This window comes from Camelus ferus, chromosome 10 (assembly GCF_009834535.1).
Source record: "Camelus ferus isolate YT-003-E chromosome 10, BCGSAC_Cfer_1.0, whole genome shotgun sequence".
Classification (NCBI taxonomy): domain Eukaryota; kingdom Metazoa; phylum Chordata; class Mammalia; order Artiodactyla; family Camelidae; genus Camelus; species Camelus ferus.
In genome coordinates this window covers 71,405,611-71,430,435 of record NC_045705.1, presented here as the reverse complement: position 1 = coordinate 71,430,435, position 24,825 = coordinate 71,405,611, and the positions used below count along the sequence as shown (strand labels likewise).

Genomic DNA, 24,825 nt, shown 5'->3' with positions numbered 1-24,825 from the left:
GCAGGTGAGGTAGAAGTGCAAACAGGGAGCTGGCTGCCCCTGACACGGGGGGTGGCCCTTCTCACTGAGCCCCCACACCTGCCACCCCCAGGTCGACTCCACCAGGTACTACGAGGCCTGCGTGAGCGACGCCTGCGCCTGTGACTCTGGGGGCGACTGCGAGTGCTTCTGCACGGCCGTGGCCGCCTACGCCCGGGCCTGCCACGAAGCGGGCGTGTGCGTGTCCTGGCGGACCCCGGACATCTGCCGTGAGTCAGGCTCTGTCTGTGGTGGCGGAAGGAGGTGCAGCCACACCTGCTCTGGGGCCTGATGGGCACGTATGCACACACACGGACATCAGACACACATGTGATACACACGTGTGCACGTGTCCCCGTGCGTAGAAACCAGACAGGTCACCCCCAGATGGGATGGCTAAGTTGGGGACAGTTCTGAGTGCAGAGCTGAGAAATGAAACTGGAATTCGGGGGGTGGGCTCTGGAGCCCACTCGACTCTGGGATGAACCCAGGGATGAGACCTGGGCAGGCGCCCACGAGCCTCTCCTCCCCACCCAGCCTTGTTCTGTGACTACTACAACCCGCACGGGGAGTGTGAGTGGCACTACGAGCCTTGTGGGGCCCCCTGCCTGAGGACCTGCCGGAACCCCAGTGGGCAGTGCTCCATGGACCTGCCGGGCCTGGAAGGTGAGGGGCAGGCTGTTCCGGGGAAGCCACACCTGGCCACCCCAGGAGAGTACAGGCAAGGGGGAGAGGGGCTCCTGCCTCCCGCATGCCCACCTGGAGACCCGGAGGCAGAGGCGGGGCTGCCGGCGGGGCTGCCCTCGGGGCAGCACTGGCCACCTGGCCTGAGAGGGCGTCTTCTCCTCGCCCTGTGCCCGCACCAGGCTGCTACCCGAAGTGCCCGCCCAGCAAGCCATTCTTCAACGAGGACGAGATGAAGTGCGTGGCCCAGTGCGCCTGCTACGACGAGGATGGAAACCACTACGATGTGGGCATGAGGGTCCCCACTGCGGAGAACTGCCAGAGCTGGTGAGGAAGCCGGGGTGGGGGCGTGGTCTGGGTGGGGTGGGGTCTGGGTGGTGTGGGTGGGGCCTGGGCGGGTGGGGCGGGGTCTGTCTGGGTTGGGGCGGGGTCTGGGTGGTGGTGGGGGTCTGGGTGGTGTGGGGCGGGGTCTGGGTGTGTGGGTGGGGTCTGGGCGGGGTGGGGCGGGGCCGGGAAGGCAGGGCTACTGGCCTGGGCCCCAATGGCCTTTTCTTCTCCTCCCAGTGTCTGCACTTTCCGAGGCCTCCAGTGCGCACACAGCCTGACGGGTAAGGAGGGCCCTGTTTGTTTGGGTGTTGGGAGCTGGGGGCTCCGAGTGAGCCTGAACCTGTCCGTCTCCAGACTGCAAGTGCACCTACCAGAACAGAATCTACAACTACGGGGACGTCATCTACAACACGACTGACGGGCTGGGCGCCTGCTTGATTGCTGTCTGTGGAGACAATGGGACGATCACCCGGGAAGCCGTGAGGTGTCCTGGAACCCCGTCCATGACACCCTTCACCTTCACCAGCATCACCTCCACCCCTACCCCCATCACCACCTCCAGCATCACCTCTACATTCACCCCTGCCTCCACCCCCTCCACCCCCACCAGCATCACCTCCACCCCCACCCCCATCACAACCTCCAGCATCACAACCACATTCACCCCCGCCTCCACCCCCTCCACCCCCACCAGCATCACTTCCCCCCCCACCCCCACCACCAGCATCACCACCACACCCACTCCCAACCCCACACCCATCACCACCACCAGCATCACCTCCACATTCATCCCCGCCTCCATCCCCTCCACCACTACCCCCACCCCCACCAGCATCACCTCCACCCCCACCCCCATCACGACCTCCAGCATCACATCCACATTCACCCCCGCCTCCACCCCCTCCACCCCCCACCAGCATCACCTCCACCCCCACTCCCACAACCAGCATCACCACCAACACCCACTCCCAACCCCACCCCCTCCACCCCCACCAGCATCACCTCCACCCCCACCCCCATCACGACCTCCAGCATCACATCCACATTCACCCCCGCCTCCACCCCCTCCAAACCCACCAGCATCACTTCCCCCCCCACCCCACCACCAGCATCAACACCACACCCACTCCCAACCCCCACACCCATCACCACCACCAGCATCACCTCCACATTCACCCCCGCCTCCATCCCCTCCACCACTACCCCCACCCCCACCAGCATCACCTCCACCCCCCACCCCCATCACGACCTCCAGCATCACATCCACATTCACCCCCGCCTCCACCCCCCTCCACCTCCACCAGCATCACCTCCACCCCCACCCCCACCACCAGCATCACCTCCAACCCCACCCCCATCACGACCTCCAGCATCACATCCACATTCACCCCCGCCTCCACCCCCTCCACCTCCACCAGCATCACCTCCACCCCCACCCCCACCACCAGCATCACCTCCAACCCCACCCCCATCACGACCTCAGCATCACATCCACATTCACCCCCGCCTCCACCCCCTCCACCTCCACCAGCATCACCTCCACCCCCACCCCCACCACCAGCATCACCTCCACCCCCCACCCCCATCACGACCTCCAGCATCACATCCACATTCACCCCCGCCCTCCACCCCCTCCACCCCCACCAGCATCACTTTCCCCCACCCAACCCCCACCACCAGCATCACCACCACACCCACTCCCAACCCCACCCCCTCCACCCCCACCAGCATCACCTCCACCCCCACCCCCATCACGACCCTCCAGCATCACATCCACATTCACCCCCGCCTCCACCCCCCTCCAAACCCACCAGCATCACTTCCCCCCCCACCCCCACCACCAGCATCAACACCACACCCACTCCCAACCCCACACCCATCACCACCACCAGCATCACCTCCACATTCACCCCCGCCTCCATCCCCTCCACCACTACCCCCACCCCCACCAGCATCACCTCACCCCCACCCCCATCACGACCTCCAGCATCACATCCACATTCACCCCCGCCTCCACCCCCTCCACCTCCACCAGCATCACCTCCACCCCCACCCCCACCACCAGCATCACCTCCAACCCCACCCCCATCACGACCTCCAGCATCACATCCACATTCACCCCGCCTCCACCCCCTCCACCTCCACCAGCATCACCTCCACCCCCACCCCCACCACCAGCATCACCTCCAACCCCACCCCCATCACGACCTCCAGCATCACATCCACATTCACCCCCGCCTCCACCCCCTCCACCTCCACCAGCATCACCTCCACCCCCACCCCCACCACCAGCATCACCTCCAACCCCACCCCCATCAAACACCACCAGCATCACCACCACTCCAACCCCCACCCCCACCTCCACTCCCACCAGCTTCACCTCCACACCCACCCCCAACACTACCACCACCACCACCATCACTGCCACCCCTACCCCTAGCCACAGCCAGAGCACAACCAGCTGTCAACCCAAGTGTCAGTGGACAGAATGGTTCGATGTGGACTTCCCCACCTCGGGGATCCCGGGTGGAGACATGGAAACCTACGACAACATTAGGGCTGCAGGCGGCAAGATGTGTAGGGAGCCGAAGAAGATCGAGTGCCGGGCAGAGAGATTCCCCGAGGTGAGCCTGGACCAGCTCGGGCAGGTGGTCACCTGCAGCCTGCAGGCCGGGCTGGTCTGCTGGAATGACGACCAGACAGCACCGTTCACCACTTGCTTCAACTACAATGTCCGCCTGCTCTGCTGTGACGACATCCGGCACTGCCACAGCACAGCCACCCCTGGCGTCAGCTCAACCCCCAGCCCCACCCACAGCAGCACCGCCACCTGGGGCTCCACACTGACACTGTCACCACCCTCGACCTCGGCCACCACACAGACCCAACCCACCTCCCTCAGGACCTCACTCACGACCACCTGGCCGGCTTCAACCCATGCGCCCTCCACAGCCCAGAGTCACACCAGCTCGGGCTCCTCCATGGCCACTTCCACGGCCACAGTGACCGAGACCTCCTCCCTCCTCACCCCCAGCCCCACGCCGACCCCCGGGTCCACAGCCTGTCAGCCTGACTGCACCTGGACGGAGTGGCTGGACCACAGCTACCCGATGCCAGGAGCCTCTGGGGGGGACTTCGAGACCTATGCTAACATCCGGGCGGCCGGCGGGGCCGTCTGCGAGCAGCCTGTGGCCATCGAGTGTCGGGCCGAGATGCAGCCGGACGTCAGCCTGGAGCAGCTGGGCCAGGTGGTGCAGTGCACACTGCAAGAGGGCCTGGTGTGCCGGAACCAGGACCAGAGCAGCCAGTTCAAGATGTGCTTCAACTACCAGATCCGTGTGCGGTGTTGTGACTACAGCCATTGTACCAGCCCTACTGTCACCAAGGCCACCACGCTGGCCTCCACAGCCTCCGCCCCCAGCAGCAGCATGAGCAAGGGGTCATCGACGGCGACTCCACCCTGGACCACGGCCACCTCCCAGACGCACGTCTCCTCTCCTGTGACCACCGAGAGGGTCTCCACCACCACCACTGAGTCAAGACCTTCCTCCACGGGCACCATGAAGAGGGTCTCCACCGCCACCACTGAGACAAGTCCCTCCTCCACAGGGACCACCCAGGGGGTCTCCACTCCCACCACTGAGACCCGTCCCTCCTCCACGGTGACCACCGAGAGGATCTCCACCCCCATCACTGAGACAAGACTCTCCTCCACAGGGACCACCAAGAGGGTCTCCACCCCCATCACTGAGACAAGTCCCTCCTCCACGGGGACCACCCAGGGGGTCTCCACTCCCACCACTGAGACCCGTCCCTCCTCCACGGTGACCACTGAGAGGGTCTCCACCCCCACCACTGAGACCCGTCCCTCCTCCACGGGGACCACCGAGAGGGTCTCCACCCTTACCACTGTGACTTCCAAAATTTACATGACCTCTGGCCCCCTGACAACCAAGACCCCCTCCACACTGACACTGTCATCTCCCCAACCCTCGGCCACCATACAGACCCAACCCACCTCCCTCAGGACCTCACTCACGACCACCTGGCCGACTTCATCCCATGCGCCCTCCACAGCCCAAATTCACACCAGCTCGGGCTCCTCCATGGCCACTTCCACGGCCACAGTGACCGAGACCTCCTCCCTCCTCACCCCCAGCCCCACGCCGACCCCCGGGTCCACAGCCTGTCAGCCTGACTGCACCTGGACGGAGTGGCTGGACCACAGCTACCCGATGCCAGGAGCCTCCGGGGGGGACTTCGAGACCTATGCTAACATCCGGGCGGCCGGCGGGGCCGTCTGCGAGCAGCCTGTGGCCATCGAGTGTCGGGCCGAGATGCAGCCGGACGTCAGCCTGGAGCAGCTGGGCCAGGTGGTGCAGTGCACACTGCAAGAGGGCCTGGTGTGCCGGAACCAGGACCAGAGCGGCCAGTTCAAGGTGTGCTTCAACTACCAGATCCGTGTGCGGTGTTGTGACTACAGCCACTGTACCAGCCCTACTGTCACCAAAGCCACCACGCTGGCCTCCACAGCCTCCGCCCCCAGCAGCAGCATGAGCAAGGGGTCATCGACGGCGACTCCACCCTGGAACACGGCCACCTCCCAGACGCACGTCTCCTCTCCTGCGACCACTGAGATGGTCTCTACCACCACCACTGAGTCAAGACCTTCCTCCACGGGCACCACGAAGAGGGTCTCCACCGCCACCGCTGAGACAAGTCCTTCCTCCACAGGGACCACCCAGGGGGTCTCCACTCCCACCACTGAGACCCGTCCCTCCTCCATGGTGACCACCGAGAGGGTCTCCACCCCCACCACTGAGACAAGTCCCTCCTCCAAAGGGACCACCCAGGGGGTCTCCACTCCCACCACTGAGACCCGTCCCTCCTCCATGGTGACCACTGAGAGGGTCTCCACCCCCACCACTGAGACAAGACTCTCCTCCACAGGGACCACCAAGAGGGTCTCCACCCCCATCACTGAGACAAGTCCCTCCTCCACAGGGACCACCCAGGGGGTCTCCACTCCCACCACTGAGACCCGTCCCTCCTCCACGGTGACCACCGAGAGGGTCTCCACCCCCACCACTGAGACAAGACTCTCCTCCACAGGGACCACCAAGAGGGTCTCCACCCCCATCACTGAGACAAGTCCTTCCTCCACAGGGACCACCCATGGGGTCTCCACTCCCACCACTGAGACCCGTCCCTCCTCCACGGGGACCACCGAGAGGGTCTCCACCCTTACCACTGTGACTTCCAAAATTTACATGATCTCTGGCCCCCTGACAACCAAGACCCCCTCCACACTGACACTGTCATCTCCCCAACCCTCGGCCACCACACAGACCCAACCCACCTCCCTCAGGACCTCACTCACGACCACCTGGCCGACTTCATCCCATGCGCCCTCCACAGCTCAAAGTCACACCAGCTCGGGCTCCTCCATCGCCACTTCCATGGCCACAGTGACCGAGACCTCCTCCCTCCTCACCCCCAGCCCCACGCCGACCCCCGGGTCCACAGCCTGTCAGCCAGAATGCACCTGGACGGAGTGGCTGGACCACAGCTATCCGATGCCAGGAGCTTCCGGGGGGGACTTCGAGACCTATGCTAACATCCGGGCGGCCGGCGGGGCCGTCTGCGAGCAGCCTGTGGCCATCAAGTGTCGGGCCGAGATGCAGCCGGACGTCAGCCTGGAGCAGCTGGGCCAGGTGGTGCAGTGCACACTGCAAGAGGGCCTGGTGTGCCGGAACCAGGACCAGAGCGGCCAGTTCAAGATGTGCTTCAACTACCAGATCCGTGTGCGGTGTTGTGACTACAGCCACTGTACCAGCCCTACTGTCACCAAGGCCACCACGCTGGCCTCCACAGCCTCCGCCCCCAGCAGCAGCATGAGCAAGGGGTCATCGACGGCGACTCCACCCTGGAACACGGCCACCTCCCAGACGCACGTCTCCTCTCCTGCGACCACTGAGATGGTCTCTACCACCACCACTGAGTCAAGACCTTCCTCCACGGGCACCACGAAGAGGGTCTCCACCGCCACCGCTGAGACAAGTCCCTCCTCCACAGGGACCACCCAGGGGGTCTCCACTCCCACCACTGAGACCCGTCCCTCCTCCACGGTGACCACCGAGAGGGTCTCCACCCCCACCATTGAGTCAAGACTCTCCTCCACAGGGACCACCAAGAGGGTCTCCACCCCCATCACTGAGACAAGTCCTTCCTCCACAGGGACCACCCAGGGGGTCTCCACTCCCACCACTGAGACCCGTCCCTCCTCCATGGTGACCACCGAGAGGGTCTCCACCCCCACCACTGAGTCAAGACTCTCCTCCACAGGGACCACCAAGAGGGTCTCCACCCCCATCACTGAGACAAGTCCTTCCTCCACAGGGACCACCCAGGGGGTCTCCACTCCCACCACTGAGACCCGTCCCTCCTCCATGGTGACCACTGAGAGGGTCTCCACCACCACCACTGAGTCAAGACTCTCCTCCACAGGGACCACCAAGAGGGTCTCCACCCCCATCACTGAGACAAGTCCTTCCTCCACAGGGACCACCCAGGGGGTCTCCACTCCCACCACTGAGACCCGTCCCTCCTCCATGGTGACCACCGAGAGGGTCTCCACCCCCACCACTGAGACCCGTCCCTCCTCCACGGTGACCACCGAGAGGGTCTCCACCCCCACCACTGAGACCCGTCCCTCCTCCACGGGGACCACCGAGAGGGTCTCCACCCTTACCACTGTGACTTCCAAAATTTACATGACCTCTGGCCCCCTGACAACCAAGACCCCCTCCACACTGACACTGTCATCTCCCCAACCCTCGGCCACCACACAGACCCAACCCACCTCCCTCAGGACCTCACTCACGACCACCTGGCCGACTTCATCCCATGCGCCCTCCACAGCCCAAATTCACACCAGCTCGGGCTCCTCCATGGCCACTTCCACGGCCACAGTGACCGAGACCTCCTCCCTCCTCACCCCCAGCCCCACGCCGACCCCCGGGTCCACAGCCTGTCAGCCAGAATGCACCTGGACGGAGTGGCTGGACCACAGCTACCCGATGCCAGGAGCCTCTGGGGGGGACTTCGAGACTTATGCTAACATCCGGGCGGCCGGCGGGGCCGTCTGCGAGCAGCCTGTGGCCATCGAGTGTCGGGCCGAGATGCAGCCGGACGTCAGCCTGGAGCAGCTGGGCCAGGTGGTGCAGTGCACACTGCAAGAGGGCCTGGTGTGCCGGAACCAGGACCAGAGCGGCCAGTTCAAGGTGTGCTTCAACTACCAGATCCGTGTGCAGTGTTGTGACTACAGCCATTGTACCAGCCCTACTGTCACCAAGGCCACCACGCTGGCCTCCACAGCCTCCGCCCCCAGCAGCAGCATGAGCAAGGGGTCATCGACGGCGACTCCACCCTGGACCACGGCCACCTCCCAGACGCACGTCTCCTCTCCTGCGACCACCGAGAGCGTTTCTACCACCACCACTGAGTCAAGACCTTCCTCCACGGGCACCACCGAGAGGGTCTCCACTGCCACCGCTGAGACAAGTCCCTCCTCCACAGGGACCACCCAGGGGGTCTCCACTCCCACCACTGAGACCCGTCCCTCCTCCATGGTGACCACCGAGAGGGTCTCCACCCCCACTACTGAGACAAGGCTCTCCTCCACAGGGACCACCCTGGGGGTCTCCACCTCCACCACTGAGACCCGTCTCTCCTCCACGGGCACCACTGTGAGGGTCTCTGCCCCTAGTCCCACTGCCTCTTTGGGGTCCTCCCCCATGACTACCAGGGTAGTCTTGCCCATCATCTCTCCCACAGGCCCCTTACTGTCCTCTCCGTATGTGACCACCCCCCAGTCCCCACCTAGTGCACCCTCCTTGTCCCCATGGACCCCTGGCAGCCTGCCGTCCTCTACAGCGCCCTCTTCCCATCCTGGCTCCACCACGCCCTGCCGCTGTAGCGCCTATGGACAGCTGTTTCTACCAGGTGAGGGGGGAGCCTGCTCCCTCTCTGCAGACCTCCAGCCTTTCGCTGGCCTCCCAAAGGCGGGTGGTGCCAGCACGTCCGGGCCCTGTGCCCATGCCGGGCGTCCTCCTGCCCCTCCCCCCGCTGACCGGAGCGTCTGCATCTTCGCAGGGGATGTCATCTACAACAAGACGGACGCAGCGGGTTGCCACTTCTCAGCCATTTGCAACCAGCGCTGTGACGTCGACCGCATCCCGGGCGCTTGCCCCACCTCCTCACTCCCAGAGACCGCAGCCTCTGCTTCCCCATCCTCCTCGCCTCCTGGCTGCGATCTGGCTGTCCCTCCCCGACAGGTATTGCCTCTCACCTCCTCCCTGGGCTGCCTGGACCTTTTGTGTGCATGGTGCTGGGTGCGCATCAGAGGCACAGCCCTGCCCGGGGCTGCTGGTGGCTCCATCAGGGCACAGCCCCCAGCCACTCCACTGAATAACCACTCCACGGGTAGCTCTGGCTGGAGGAAGTCACACAGGGCCTGGGCCGGGTCAGCACCGGGGCGGCCAGGATGCTGTGGGGGACCTGAGGCTGGGGCAGGGACAGCAAGGGACGGTCTCACCAGCCCACTGGTGAGCGCTGTACCGTTTCCTCCCAGGTGAACGAGTCCTGGATCCTCGAGAACTGCACGGTGGCCTGGTGCTTGGGCCACAACCGCATCGTTCTGCTGGGGCGAAAGCCTGTGGCCCCCATCACCTGCGTGAACGGGCACCTGCCGGTGGAAGTGCAGAGCCCGGAGGAGCCCTGTGACTACCACTACGAGTGCGAGTGTGAGAGCCACGTGCTGCTGGGGGGCGGGGAGGGCCCCGATTCCCAGATGCGCACCCCACCCCCCTCTCCCCCATCAGGCTTTCCTGTTTGAAGAGGACCTGGGGAGAGTAAGGAGTGGAGACAGGGAGCTTGGAGGCAGCCCTATAGTGAGAGGTCCTCAGCAACCTCCACTGCAGAGTTGCAATCAGGACTCTGGGCGGGGCAGTGCCACAGGGGCCCCTGGAGGGCCGTGTTTGTACGGCCCCTGGGTGTCAGTGTCCTGGGGTGGCTCAAGCCAAGGGCCACAAACTTCGTGGTTCAAGACAGCAGAAGGCGATTGTCTCCCAGTGCCAGAGCCCAGAAGTCTGAGGTCAAGGTGTCAGCAGGGCCAAGCTCCCTCCAGAGGCTTAAAGGAGGGTCCTGCCTGCCCTTCCGGCTTCCAGGGCCCCAGGAAGCTATGGCTTGTGGCCACGTCCCTCGGGTCTCCGTCCCCTTCTTCTCTCTGTCTCTCTGTCTCTCATCAGGATCCCTGTCATTGGATTTAGGGCCCCCCTCGTAATCCAGAGTGACCTCATCTTGAGATCCTTAACTTAATTACAGCCGCAAAGACCTTTTTCCCCAAAAAGGTCATGTTCGCAGGCTCCGGGTGGAGCCGTCTTCGGGGCTCCCATCCAACCTGCTGCCCCTGTTTCATAGAGGACGTGACTGAAGCCCAGAGGCTCGAGGGACTCCCCAGTGTGACAGCTGTGGGTGGCACTGGCTGAGGGCCCTTCCGTGCCCCGCAGGCTCCTGCAGCGGCTGGGGGAACACCCACTATGAGACCTTCGACGGCACCTCCTACTCTTTCTGGGACAAGTGCACCTACGTCCTGGTGCGGGAGATCAGCCCACGCCACGGGAACCTCAGCATCCATCTGCACAACCGCTACTGTGGGGTTGCCGCCAGCTGCCCCCGCGCCCTCAGCGTCCACTACGCGTCCATGGAGGTCATCCTCACCACCGCCACAGGCGCTGACGGGCAGCAGGAAAGCCTGGTGGGTGCTGGCAGCCGAGCGGGCGCAGGCTGGTCCTGACTGGGTTAGGGAAGGCGGGCCGGCAGGCAGAGGCCCGGGGGCCCTGGTGTGTGCAGCGCCTTTCCCTGCCCAGATGGCAGCTCCGAGGGGCCGCTGGGAGGGCAAAGGGCACTCTGAGACCTGGGGCCTGAGTTCAGTGACTCTGGGGCAGGGAAGGCCCTGGGGGTGCTGTGGCCAAGAGCACCCAGGACCCAAACACACCAACTAGGACCCCAGGCCCCAAGGGGGACATCTGTGATTTGGGGCCTGGATGCCAAGGAGGGAGCTCCAGTGCCCTAGAGGCAAAGCCCCAAAGGCAGGCCTGCTGCCCTTCAGCCCCAGTTACGGGTCCCCGGTTATGTCCCTAGATCCTGTTCGACCAAACACGGGTGAACCAGGGCTTCAGCAAGAACGGCGTGGCCGTGACCAAGTCGGGGGCCACCGAGATGGGCGTTGCCATTCCCACCATTGGCGTGAGCGTCACCTTCAACGGGCGGGTCTTCCAGGTCCGGCTGTCCTACAGCCGCTTCAGCCACAACACTGAGGGCCAGTGCGGTGAGCAGGGGCGCGCCAGACAGCTGCTGGGCAAGCGAGGGGTGGGCACCACTGCTGCGGGGCACACGCCCACTCCTCCCTGGGCGTCCTGGCCACCCCTGGCCTTCCCGCCCCCAAGAGGCCCTCCCTCCCCCCCCGCCGCCCGCCCCAGGCCAGAGCTGCCACAAGAAACTTTCATAACGGAGTGGCCGCCAGGGAGGATGGGGGAACAAGGAGGGGACAGCAGGCTCGTCTGCGCCCCGCCCTCCTGCGCCCTGGCAGTGAGCCGCCTGCCCCGCACCCCCAGGGACCTGCACCAACAGCCGTGAGGATGACTGCCGCCGGCCGGACGGCACCACGGCCCCCAGCTGCCAGGACACGGCCTGGACCTGGCTGGTCCCCGAGAGCGGCGAGGAGGGCTGCCTGGCGCCCACCAGCCAGCCCCTGCCCACCACACCCACCTCCATCCCATGCCCCGAGGCCCCCACCTGCGATCTGATTCTTGGCCAGTGAGTCCTCTGCATGGGCTTGGTGGTCCTGGGGCAGCCCCCTCGCTGAGGCCTCTGCTCCGGCCCCTGACCAGCCCCGCCCGCAGGATCTTCGCCGAGTGCCACCGCCTCATCCCACCCGGCCTGTTCTTCAGCACCTGCATCAGCGACAGCTGCGGCGGTGACACCTGCCAGAGCCTGGAGGCCTACGCAGCGCTCTGCCGCGCCCGGGGCGTGTGTCCCGACTGGCGCAATGCCACCCGCGGGCTGTGCGGTGAGTGGAGCGCTGCTTGCAGCCGGGGGCTCTGGCCTCCTCGGCCCACCTGACACCCATCTGTGTGCCCCCAGACCTCGCCTGCCCGCCCACCAAGGTGTATAAACCGTGTGGCCCAGTGTACCCCCAGTCCTGTGACTTCAGGTGAGCACTGGCAGAAGGCGGGGATGGTGGGGACAGCGGGCCTCCCAGGCCTGCCTGGAGGGTCTCAGGGAGCCAGGAGAGGACCCACAACAGATCTGGGACCCCCAGCCTGAATCTCGAGGCACCATTCCCCAACGCTGACTTCCGGCCCCTAACCCCAGGGGCGACCCAGCACTCCACCTTGCTCACTGCCCTCCTCCTCAGACTGCCCTCCTGACCTTGTAGGAGCCAGGGCCCAGCCAGCAGAGGGCTGGTGGAGGGCTGCTTCTGTCCTGACGGCCAGATCCTGTTCAGCCCACACAAGGACATCTGTGTGCCTGAGTGCCGTAAGCACCGCCCCGCAGAGGGACAGCGGGGGGACCCCGGGGCGGGCAGATCCTGGCCTGGGTGCCGGGACGTCCTGGCCGTGCTCCCACCCAGTCCGACTTGTGGCACCATGTGGCCGTGAGTCCTGCTGAGCCGCCTTGTCGGTTACACCCCTCGAGACCTCCGGGGGGTTCTGTCCCCAGCAGCAAGAAAAGGCCTCGGTTAGGGGCAGGCGTGGCCAGGTCTGCGAGGACATGTCCTTGTGGCCTGTGACCTCTGCCGGCTGGGCCCCAACCTCAGCACTCCCAGTGACCTCCCGTTCTCTCATTCTCTCCCAGCCTGCGTGGGACCAGACAGGTCTCCCAAATTCGTGAGTGTTCTGCCCCCAGCTGCCTGACTCCTGGCTTGAGCAGAAGGAGGGAGGGAGGGAGGGTCCCGTCTCAGAGAGGCCAGCTCTGCCCGGGGTGGGGGGCATCCCAGTGTGAGCCACTTCCCTGTCACACGGCCACTCCGGAGGTGGGGAGGCCGAGAGGTGACCCAACGTACTGAGCGCTGGGGCCCGACCTGCTACTGGATGCGGCCCGAGAGGCCGGGGCTGCAGCCGGGAGCCCCAGGGGACCTGACTGATCTGTTCCAGCCTGGAGAGCGATGGGTCAGCAACTGCCAGGACTGCGTGTGTGACGAGGGCTCCGTGTCAGTGCAGTGTGTCCCGGTGCAGTGCAAGACCTGGGGCCAGGCCCTGGAATGCGGCCAAGCTGGCTTCGTGGCCATCACCAGGCCCCAGGCTGACAACCCGTGCTGCCCAGAGACTCTCTGCGGTGAGCCCTGCACCTCGGGGGCCAGGGAGACAGTAGAGGAGGGTCTGCAGGGCAGAGGAGGGACACGGGTCCAAGCCAGACCGCAGCTGGACTGCTAGGTATAGAGGCCTCTTAGTCCTTCATTTTTCCACCTAAAAATGAGGCTGGCAACTTCTGGTCTGCTCCAGTACCACCCAGGGACCTGGGGAGGACCAGGGAGGTGACAAAGTGTGGGGACCCAGAAGGGCCACAGAGAGCTGTCAGCCCCTGTGGGGACTGCCTCTTTCATTCAACTTGGGAACCAGAACAGCCAGAGGAGGGCGGGCAGGGGCACCCCAGGCAGCCCTGCAACTCTCCCGCAGTCTGCAACGCGAGCAGATGCCCCCAGAGCCCGCCCCAGTGCGGGCCGGGAGAGGAGCTGGTCCGCACACAGGAGGACGACGACTGCTGCCCCACGTTCATCTGCTGTGAGTCTCTGGGGCGGGGCTGGGGGGTCGGAGCTCTTCTTCCCGCTGCCCGGGCAGGACCTCAGCCCTCCCTTCCCTTCCAGGGCCTCAGCTGTGTGACTACAACGGCACCGTCTACGGGGTGAGGCTCAGCCGCCAGGCGGCCGGGGCGCGGCAGGGGGCGGGCCGGGCGGGCACAGCCAGGGCACGCCGCCGGCCCGGCCTCGTCTCCACGCGCTTCGGGCTCTCCCCATGAGAGCGCCTGGCGGGACCGCGCCCTCCCACCGCCCGCTGCCGGCCCTGGCCTGTGCTCCACCAGGGGGGCGCGTCCCTAAGTCCATGTGAAGAAGAAAGGAACGGCTCTGCGGGCCTCACCAGGCACAGGGACGGGTCCCGGTTCTGGTGCCCCGCCAGTGCCCTCAGTGCCCCCCCCAACCCTGTCCACTGTAGGTCGGAGCAGCTGTCCCGTCGCCCACTTCCTGCCAGAAATGCACCTGCCTGCTCAGGGACACCCAGGGTCCGACTGTGCAGTGTGAAGATGTCACCTGCAACAGCACCTGCCCGCAGGTGAGGCCGCCCCCCGGGGCAGACCCAGGGTCCCCGGGGCAGCCCCCAGTCGCCAGCACCTGGGCTCCAGGAGAGCTCTCCAGCTCAGCCTTCACCGGGGTCTGGTTTTTTCCCAAAGGGAGAGAGTGAAGCAGGAGGATGGTGGAGGGGTCCCGGGTGCCGGGCAGCACCTGTAGGCTGCTGCAGGCAGGCTCCAGGAGGGCAGGGACAGAGGTGCTCGAGGCAGGGGTGAGGCTGGGCGGGGACAGTAGGCGGGGCAGCTTCTGCTCCTGTAGCATTTGGCAAGGACATGGCCTCACCGAGGAAAGGGGCTTTGAGGGAGGCTCGGGGCCCCTGGGGTGTAGGCGGGAGGCAGGAGGGCGGAGGAGCTAGGCTGGGGGTGTGGGATGTGACCACCCCTCTGTCCCCCAGGGCTTCAAGCACTCGAGGGTAGATGGGCAGTGCTGCGGGGAGTGCGTGCAGACGGCTTGCTTCACACCCGATGGCCAGCTGGTCCAGGTAAGGGGGGCTCAGTCTCAGGCTCCCCCTCTCCCTCCAGAGACCCTCTTCTCCAGCTCCTCTCTGCCCACCAGATAATCTTCAACCTGGCCCCTCCTCTCCCCCTGATTTCAGCCCAACGAGACCTGGGTCAACAGCCTCGTGGACAACTGCACGGAGTACCACTGCCAGGCCGAGAACAGGCCCCCTTTGCTGACCCCGACACCTGTCGCTTGCCCGGACATGTCCACCTGCAGGGTGTGTCGGCCTGGCCCGCTCCCCGCCCTGGAGACCCCGCCCTGGAGACCCCGCCCTGGAGACCCCGCCCACCATCAGAAGGCCCCGCCCACTATCCGAGGCCCCGCCCACCCAGCCCGCCCTCTGACCCCGTCCCTCTGTCCGCAGGGCGTCCTCAAGAAAACCGGTTGCTGCTACTCCTGTGAGGAAGTGGGTAAGTTGAGGCCCGCCCTCCTGGCCCCCAGCGCCACCCAGTCTCCGTCCACCCACCCCTCCAGGAGCTGCCCAGCCCCCAGAGCCCCGCTCTAAGCGGGGGGGGGGGGGGGGGGTAAGGTGGGGGGGGGCCGCAGGTCGGGGTCCTCAGAGACCCGCCTCCACCACCTTTCCTCTGCCCAGACTCCTGCCAGGTCCAAGTCGGCGTGATGGTCCTGCAGCACGGGGGCTGCATCACCCCGGCCGCCGTCACGGTCTCCTTCTGCGAGGGTTTCTGCCCCGGAGGGTCCAGGTGAGTGGCCGGCGCCCTCTCCGCGTCCCTGCTGCCCCAGGTCCCCACCCTGGGCAACAAAGGGTCACCAGCCAGTGCCCCACAGGGCCCTATCCCTGGCCAGACGCCGTGGGCTGGGGCTGGAGGGCCCAGCGTGCTGCAGGAAGGAGGAAGGGCCACAGCTCCCCAGAGCACCTCCACCTGCACAAAGCCTGGGCCTCCCCTGACCCCCCAGAGCCAGGCCCAGGAGAGCTGGGCTGGGCCACGTGGGCCAGGGCACCACGGCTATGGACCAGAGGGTCAGTGACCACACACGGGACGGCTGGAATCAGGGCCTTCTAGGGACCAGACTGCCAGTGCAGAGCTGCAGGCAGAGCCCCACCACCGCACGCCCAGGCTGCAGCCAGATGTCAACGGGCAGGCCAGAGAGCTGAGCGCTCTTGGCCAGAAGAGGCAGGCTGGAGGGCCCAGGGCAGGCTCCCAGAGGAGGGGTCTGCCAGGGCAGCAAGTGTTGAGGACCTTGTTTGGGGAAGAGAAGGGTCCTGGCTCAGGGGGGCCGGGGCTCAAAGTGACCCAGAGTGCCACCCAGGCCAGCACAGAGAAGCCTTGTGTGCTCAGACAGCCACAGTCCGCCCTCTCCAGACCCCAGGGAGACCCGGAGCCGGGTGGTCCGGGCGCCCGGGCTGGCCGGGCCAGGTTCTGAGGGCCACGTCTGCAGGTACTCCATGAGGGCCCCGGCCTCACAGTGCCAGTGCACCTGCTGCCAGGAGACCAGGACTCACCAGGAGGTGGTGACCATGCAGTGTCCCAACGGGACGGCCATCCAGCACACCTACACCCACGTGGACGAGTGCAGCTGCGTCCCATCCTGTGGGACACAGGACAGCACCCACACCACTGTCTGACGCATTCTGCCCCCGCCCCACACGCCCATCCCAACTTGAGGCAGAGCGTGCACCTCCCAACCACCGAGACCTCGGGAGCCCTGCCCACCTTACACCTGCCCCAGGTGAAACCTGGGCCCTGGAGGGTGACGGCGCAGTGAGGCTGTGCTTGAGAAGGGCCCCAGGCGGCGGCCTTGCCCTCAGAGCCTCCCCCTGCCTGTTTTGGCCCCCAACCTGGCCACGAGGGCCCGCCTCTGATCCGAAACACAAGCACCCACTCCGCCCAGGCTCCCCCGCTTCCTGGTGTCAGATGGCTGCCCTGGAGAACGTCGCACACCCGCCATTCCCACCGCGGGCCTGTGTGCGCCGCTGCCCCTCCGAGCCGGTGGAGCAGACTCCCTCTGGCTGCCTCCTGCAGCTGACCACAGACAGGCCTGTCCCCTCAAGGCTGGCCGCCCCCAGGGAGCTGCGCCTGGCTGGCTGGCTGCCTGGCCTGTGTCTGCCCAAGGGGCGGGCCGGGGAGGGGTTGGCACCCCACAGCACCCCCACTCACCCCGCTCATCTTCCAAATAAATGCTGAGCATCTCGTGCACGTCCTCGTCTTGGTGTCTCTCCCTCTGCTGTGGGCCAGGCTGTCCAGAGCCCCACAGGCCGTACCGCGCCCAGGGTTCTCGCTGGACCTGCCGGGAGGGCAGGTGTGGCAGGGGGCAGGGAGGCCCCCAGGATCACTCTTGCACTGTGGGAGTACTGACCGGAGTCAGGGGTCTTCCAGGGGCTCGAAAACACCCTATTATTTCAAACAAGTGAGGTTTATAAGGAAGCTGGACAAGCCATGGGGGGTGGGGCACGGGAAGGCGACGCAGTGGGCGTCAGTGCAGGAAGCAGCTGCCCCGCTGGTGCTCGGACCCCGAGGGAGGAGCCTGGTGTGGGGTGGGGGGAGGGCAGATGGTAAACATGCCAACCAGGACCACCTCTGGCCTGACTGTGCGGTTAGGACCGGAAGGGACCTCCAGGTGGGCAGAAGTAGCTGTGATCAGGGCGGGGCGGCCACCTGGGGAAGCTGAGGCAGCGCTGGCCCCTGCTGGGGGCAAGGGGAGGGCCTCCTCACGCCACCGGCACCACACGACCTGCCTCTGCCTGCTGTGTGGTCCTGCCCACCCAAGGGAATGGCAGCCACAGTATCTACGTTTACGGAGCTCCTGCCCCACCAAGAGGAGGGCCTGGGGTCTCTTTAGGGTCATTCCTATGCACCTCACTGAGGTCTGGTCAGGGCAGGCTGGCCTGGGCCGAAGATGGTCCAGGAGGGCCGACAAGGTTGCAGGTACACTGCAAGTGAGGCTGGCCACCCGCCTTGGTCACCATGAGGGTCAGCTTCCGTAAGCTGACCCTGTGTGTCACAGTCTGGTCCCGGGGGGGGGGGGGGCTGTGGCCAGGTCACACCCAGCCTTAGTCTTTATTAATCAACAGCACTTCCTAACCCTCACTCCCTCTCAGGGCACGGCTGTTTCGCTAATGATCCACATGCCTCTTACCAACTAGGCGTGTTTCCACGGCACCTGGAATGTGAGTGCTTGTGTCTCAAGTATGTGACGTGCCTTCCACGTGCCAGGGCATCATCTCATTTAGTCCTGAGAGCCACCCCATGGCACGTGTGCCGCTATTTCTCCCACTGTACCGGTGGGGAAGCTGAGGCACGGAGCGACGCAAAGACTCGTGTCCATAACGAGTGGGCGGGGCTCAAGTCCAGGCAGCCTGGCTCCAGAGCCCACACGGCCAGCCGCAAGCCTCTACTGCTGCCTTATGGGGCCCGCAGCAAAAACCAGTACGATGAACAAAGACAAAGCAATGTCACTTAAACTTCAAATATTTTTTAGAAAGGATTTCTGGTTTCCAGGCGGAAAAGTGGGCGTGTCTTCTCCCACAGAGACAAAAACTATGACAAATAAAGAAACTGTAACATGATGGCCCCTGAAAACAAGGCAGTGGACAACCTGCAAAGCTGACGGGCATCCCGCAGAGGAGACGGCGGGGTAGCCCTGGGGCGGCGTCTGGTCAGCGATCGCAGTGATCTTCAGAACAAAGACACGAGCTCTCGGCTGAAAGTTCTCCGGGATCTCTGAGTGAGAGTAGGAGTGAACCTGCTCCTGGACCCTCGCGGGGGAGGTTTCAGGGTCTCAAGGCAAAGAGAGGCCTCGCAGCGACCAGGAAGGCCAGGCAGGGACCCACACGGGACCAAGAGTCAGGCTGGGGCGGGCTTCTCGCCGGTACCCTGGCCGCGAGGAGACTGTGGCGCAGCATTTTCAAAGTAAGAGGGAAGACGACTTTGAACAGCGAATTCCACGCCCGGGTAAACGACCGTCTAAGAGTGCCGACGAGAAAGGGGCACTTCCGACATGGAGGTCCTGCTGGACTCAGAAAGCTGAGGTCCCACTGACCCTGTGCCACAGAGCTGCCGAGGGGGTCGGGGCCCACCGAGGAGAGACGGCGAGCCCTGGCTGGCGCGGCCGGATGACCACAGCTGCAGTGAGCACGGGGTCAGCCACCCGGACACCCCGGGACACGTCGAGAAGACGCCAGCAGATCTGATGCCGAGGTTCAAGATGTCGATGAGTGCGAGTCCGTGCTTTCCCTCACGGTCAGTGCTCCCTGGTCTTCTTTCAGGAGCCTTGCCTGCCCTGGGATCAGAGACAGGGTCTTCGGGATTCTTTCCTCCGCAGCTCTACGGTTTTGTCTTCTGCCCAGTTCTTTTTTTCTTTTTGCGGTAAAGCACACATAGAATTTGCCGTCTTAACAGTACAAGTCAGTAACATGTGTGTCCTCCCGCTGTTGTGCAACCATCTCTGTAATTCGCCCCATCTCCTCAAGCTGAAGCTCTGGCCCCACTGAACACTCTCTCCCCAGGCTCCCCTCTCCCCAGCCCCAGCACTACTTCCTGTCTCTGTGATTTGGACCTCATGCAAGTTAAATCAACAGCAGTTCTCCTTTTGTGTCTGGTTTATTTCACTGACCATAAGGTTCATCTCAAGGTTCATCCAGGTGGCAGCCTGTATCCTTTCTAAAGGCCCAATAATACTGTGTTTATACACCATTTTGTTTATCCATTCATCCTTCGACGGACACTCGGGTTGCTTGCCTCTTTTGGCTGTGGTGAATAACGCTGCTATGAATGTGGGTGTGCAAGCACCTCTTTGAGAGCCTGCTTTAATTTCTCTTGGATATACACCCAGGAACTGCTGGGTCATACGGTAGATCTATTTTTAATTTTTTGAGGAACTGCCGTACTGAGTTCCACAGTGACTGCATCACTTCACATTCCCACCAACAGTGCACTTGTACAAGCGGTTTAACTTCTCCACATCCCTGCAAACACTTGCGATCTCCTGGTTTTTGAGAGCAGCCACCCTGGTGGGTGAGAGGTGGCACCTCATGGCGGCTGCGGTTCGCGTATCCCTAGTGGTTAGTGATACTGGGCAACTTGCCATGTGCTATGGGTCATTTGCATGTTTTCTTTGGAGAAACGTCTAGTCAAGACCTTTGCCCACTGGTCTTCGTTAATCAGTTGTAGGAGTTCTTTACATAATCTAGATATTGATCCTTCATCAGATACACGATTTGCAAATGTATCTTCCCCTTCTGTGGGCTGCCTTTTTCGCTCTATGGGTAGTACTTTTTGATGCACAAAAGTTTAAAATTTTCATTAAGTCCAATTTGTCTACTTTTTCTTTTGTTACCTGTGCCTCTGGTACGCTGTCCAAGAAATCACTGACAAATCCAATGTTGTGAAGATCTTGCCCTATGTTTTCCTCCAAGAATTTTATTGTTTCAGCTCTTACGTTTAGGTCCTTGGTCCGTTTTGCACTGATTTTGTATGTGGAGTGAGGCCAGGGTCCAGCTTCCTTCTTTCACCTGTGGATACCCGGTGCTCCATTTGTTGAAAAGACTGTCCCCTCCCCATGAAGTGGTGGTGGCACCCTTATTAAACATCACTTGACCGCACATGTGAGGGTGCCTTTCTGGGCCCTCTATTCTGTTGCATTGGTCTATATTTGTCTCTACGCCAAGACCACACTGTTTTGATTACTTATTTTTGTAGTAAGTTTTGAAATCTCGAGGTTTGTTTTTCTTTTTCAAGATTGTGTTGACTATTCAGGGTGCCTTGAGGCTCCGTATGAATTTTATAATGGGTTTTTCTATTTCTGCAAAAAAAAAAAAAAAGTCATTGGGATTTTGATAGGGATTGCCCTAAACCTGTAGTTCACTTTGGGTAATATTGCATTTTAACAACATTGTCTTTCAATCAATGGACGTAAGATGTATTTCCATTTCCTTATGTCTAACTCCTTTCAGCAATGTTTCATAGTTTTCATTGTACAAGTATTTCATCTCCTTAATTCCTAAGTATTTTATTCTTTTTGATGCTATTGCAAATGGGGTTGTTTTTATAATTTCCTTTTCAGATAGTTCATTGTTCATTTGTAGAAACGCAACTGATTTTTATGTGTTGCCTTTGTATCCTGCTACTTAGCTGAGTATGTTTATTAGTTCTAACAGCTGAGTTTTCTACATATAAGGTCATATTATCTGCGAACAGAGATAATTTTACTTCTTCCTTCCCAGTGTGGACACTTTCACTCCCTTTTCTTGCCTAATTCCTCTGGCTAGAACTTGCAGTACTGTGTTGAATAGAAGTGGTGAGAGCGGGCATCTTTGCCTTGTTCCTGATTTTAAGAAAAAAAGCTTTCAGTCTTTCTCCACTGAGTATGTTTCTTGCAGGTTTTATCTTCATATATGGGTTGTAATATGTGGAGTAGTTTCCTTCTATTTTGTTGAGTTTTTTTTTATCACGAAAGGGTGTTGAGTTTTGTCAAATGCTTTTTCTGTATCCATTGCAATGACCAGGGGGCTTTTCCTCCGTTCTGTTAACGTGCTGTACTATGCTGGTGTTTTCATAATGCTGAGCCATGCCTGCAATCCAGGAATAAATCTCACTTGGTCATGCTTCTCAACTGGGCTTGCTAATACTTTGCTGAGGATTTCCACATCAGCGTTCACAAGGGACACTGGTCTGCAGTTCTCCTGTGGGGTATGTGTCTGGTTTCACTGTCAGGTACTGCTGGCTTCATGCAATGAGTTAGGAAGTGTTCCCTCGTATTCAGTTTTGGGGAAAATTTACAAAGGATTGGTATTGGTTCTTCTGTAAAAGTCTGGCAGAATTCACGAGTGACGCCCACAGGTCCACGGGCTTCCTGTGTCAGGAATTTTTGATTACTGATTCAGTCTCCTTACTGGTCACACATCTGTTCAGACTTCCTGTTTCCTCACGGTTTAGTCTTGATGTGTCTTGGAACTTGTCCCCTCCACCCAGCTTATCCAGTCTGTCGGTGTTCACTGTTCACAGCGCTCTTATCATCTTTTCTGTTTCTGCACAGTCAGTAGTAATGTCCCTCTTTCGTCTCTGGTTTTCGTAACATGGGTCCTTCCTCTCTGCCCCTTAGCCCATCTGGCTGAAGGTTTGTCAACTTTACCGATCTTTTTGAAGAACCAACTCTTGGTTTCATTGGGGTGTTTTCCTATATTTTCCGATTCTGTTTTGTCTCTGCTTCAATCGTTAGAATTTCCCTCCTTCCACTGCCTTTGGGTTTAGCTTGCTTTTCTTTCTCTAGACCTTTAAGACGCAAAGGTAGATGGCTGACGTATGACCTTCCTGCGTTTCAGTGTAAGCATCTGTAGCTGTCACCTTCCCCTCCCCACCGCTTTCAATCCGCCCCGTGAATTTTGGTACGTTGTGTTTTCATTTTCATCTCTACGTATTTGCTGATTTCCCTTGTGATTTTTGTCTTTGACTCACTGGCTGTTTAAAAGTGTGTCGCTTAATTTCCAATCTTGTGAATCTTCCAGTTTTCCTTCGGTTACTATTGATTTTTAACTTCATCCTGTTGTGGTCAGAGAACATACTTTCTACAATACCTGTCTTTTAAATTCATTGAGACAATTTATGGCCCAACATAGGTCCTATCCAGAAGAACGCCCTGGGTGCACCTGAGAATGTGTAACTGTTGTTGGGTAGTGTCGTCTATGCTAAACCTAGTTGGGTTATAGTGTTTTAAGTCCTCTGTTTACTTGTCTTCCGTCTGGTTGTTGTAACCACTGTCAGGAGTTGGGGACTGAGGGCTCCAACCATTTTGTAGGACTGTCTGTTTCGCCTCTCAATTTTGTTATTTTTGCTTCATGTATTTTGATAGTCTGTCAATAGGTGCATAAACGTTTATACTTGTATCTTCTTGCTGTATTGATACTTATTAATAACATCCTTCTTTGTCTCTTGTAAACTTCAAAAACTTAAAGTCTGTTTTATCTGATATTGGCAGAGCCACCCCATTCTCTTTTGGTTACTATCTGAATGGAATCATTTGCTTTACATTAGTTTCCTAAATTATGCAGGCCCAGCGTCCAGGGTCTGTGTGGTCCCCCAAGCACCTAGCAGGCGTGGGGAAGCCAAGGCAGCAGGGCCAGAACCAGCTGCCAGGGGCCCTCCAGCCCATCTTGGTGAGGAGTCAGGGCTTCCTGGGCAGGCTGAAGACGAACGGCCATCCGGCCACTGGAGGGCAGAGGCACTGAGTGCTGGGCCAGGACCTCCATGTACGGACAGCAGCACCTGCCACTGAGGCGGGAAGCCCCATAAAAAAACCAGCAGGGCCTCCAAGCAGGGCCACCACTCTCCTGCCGGCACCACCCGGTTCCCTGGCCCAGAGGCTCTATCTCACTTTTTGCTTCTGAAAGGGCTTGCTTACTCCTAAAATTCTATTGGTTTCCTGAGCTCACTCCTGATTGGTTATTACTCTCACTTCTGATTGGTCCATTTGTAGTACTTCATTTGCATGGAGCTCACTCCTGATTGGTTATTTCTCTCACTCCTGATTGGCCTATTTCTACAAAGCTTGTTCCTGGTTGGTCAACTTCTGTTATACTTTATTCGCATATGATGTTGCAAAGTGTAAAACTAGCAGCCTATAAACGCCTGTGTAAACCTACAGACCGGGTCCAGAGCTTGGAGTGTTAACTCCTCTGGGCCCGCCGGCGTAATAAACCTGAGTTCTCCAGCTCTCTGAGTGCTGCTTGGTCTCTCGCCCGGATCCAGGTTGCTGTCACAACTGAGCTGTAACACATTTTTCTACAACACCACCTCAGAAGCCCCTCTGCTGGTGCCAGGGGGGAGTCTAGATCTGTGATGAGGACCCTCGGAGCCCCCCATCTGCAGAGCCAGCCTACTCCTCGCTGACCCCCGCAAGCTGGGGAGTCCCATGACTGAGGAGGGTCAGCATGGAGGCCGGGGTTGGGCGGTCTCTGTTGTGGAGGAGGGGGTGACTCCCAGCTGCGGGAGCTGGGAAGGCACCTCAGGGTCTGACAAATTCTGAATCTGCTGGGGGGGCGGGTGACTGGAGAGTCTATGACATGGGAGTGAATGCCCTTGCAGCTGCTGGGCCGACTCTGGGGAATTCGGACCCTCAGCAGGACCCAGGGGACGCCGCACAGCTGAGGACCTGCACCGCCGAAAACCGAGAGCTGCAGAGTGGCTGCGCTCTGAGATGTGGTTGAAGGTGGCAGGGGTCGTTGAAGTCTGGTCCCCAAGCAGCAGGGGCAAGGGAGTGGGGGCTGAGGTTCCCCCAGGAGCAAAAGGCCAGAAGCACTCACATGCCCTAAGCCGTGGCTCCCTGTGGTGACTGGGGCAAGCTGGACGGGCAGCCGACAAGATGTACTTGTCGTACTCAGAGCAGAATCCAATGACCACGCAGACAGCTGTCACCCTCCTTGTGGGGGCCTCGGCCAACCCCCAGAGCCCAGACCCAGGCAGTCCTCAGACCAGAACCACTGGCCAGAGGACACCAGGCAGGTGTCTGGAGGGGCAAGCCCCCAACCCCTCCTGGGGGACCCATGGCATTCATTCCCAGGATAAAGGGGCCACCACTGACACCACGGACCCAAAGCACTACCAAGGCCCCTCTAAAATTGGGGCTTAAGGGGCCAGCTACGCACTGGTCACTTCCCTGACCAGGATGGACAGGCTGAGCTGCTGGCACAAGCTGCCCACTGACTCCCCCGCCGTCAGTGACTACTGCTGTGGCAGGAGGGGCCGATGGGAGCCCCGATCCCATGCCCCCTCAACCCCCAGAACCCCACCTGGGGCAGAGTGGCCCAGAGCACCTAAAGGAAGGGAGCGTCTCCACCACCGTGGCCCGGTTAACCCGCCTGCCAGCGCCCGCACAGCCAGCCCGACCCCGGCCGCGTAGGGCCCAGAGTCCTTGTGTCCCGTTGTCCGGGCCCC

General features: G+C 61.4%; 1 protein-coding gene across 1 annotated transcript in view; it reads left to right on the top strand.

Annotated features, from left to right (window-relative positions):
- MUC5B (mucin 5B, oligomeric mucus/gel-forming) overlaps positions 1-17,094 on the top strand; it is a 30,866-nt gene extending 13,772 nt beyond the window's left edge. Inside the window, exons 26-48 of the mRNA XM_032490261.1 lie at positions 92-248; positions 556-684; positions 885-1,029; positions 1,267-1,310; positions 1,384-9,033; positions 9,184-9,365; positions 9,662-9,833; positions 10,599-10,846; positions 11,233-11,419; positions 11,706-11,907; positions 11,994-12,160; positions 12,235-12,304; positions 12,530-12,630; positions 12,949-12,980; positions 13,248-13,428; positions 13,770-13,874; positions 13,958-13,995; positions 14,304-14,420; positions 14,832-14,918; positions 15,033-15,155; positions 15,303-15,348; positions 15,531-15,639; positions 16,337-17,094. Of these exons, the coding sequence (XP_032346152.1) occupies positions 92-248; positions 556-684; positions 885-1,029; positions 1,267-1,310; positions 1,384-9,033; positions 9,184-9,365; positions 9,662-9,833; positions 10,599-10,846; positions 11,233-11,419; positions 11,706-11,907; positions 11,994-12,160; positions 12,235-12,304; positions 12,530-12,630; positions 12,949-12,980; positions 13,248-13,428; positions 13,770-13,874; positions 13,958-13,995; positions 14,304-14,420; positions 14,832-14,918; positions 15,033-15,155; positions 15,303-15,348; positions 15,531-15,639; positions 16,337-16,523 (10,479 nt within the window). The 3' untranslated portion in view covers positions 16,524-17,094. The remainder of the gene's footprint in view (positions 1-91; positions 249-555; positions 685-884; positions 1,030-1,266; positions 1,311-1,383; positions 9,034-9,183; positions 9,366-9,661; positions 9,834-10,598; positions 10,847-11,232; positions 11,420-11,705; positions 11,908-11,993; positions 12,161-12,234; positions 12,305-12,529; positions 12,631-12,948; positions 12,981-13,247; positions 13,429-13,769; positions 13,875-13,957; positions 13,996-14,303; positions 14,421-14,831; positions 14,919-15,032; positions 15,156-15,302; positions 15,349-15,530; positions 15,640-16,336) is intronic.
- The last annotated feature ends 7,731 nt before the right edge of the window (positions 17,095-24,825 follow it).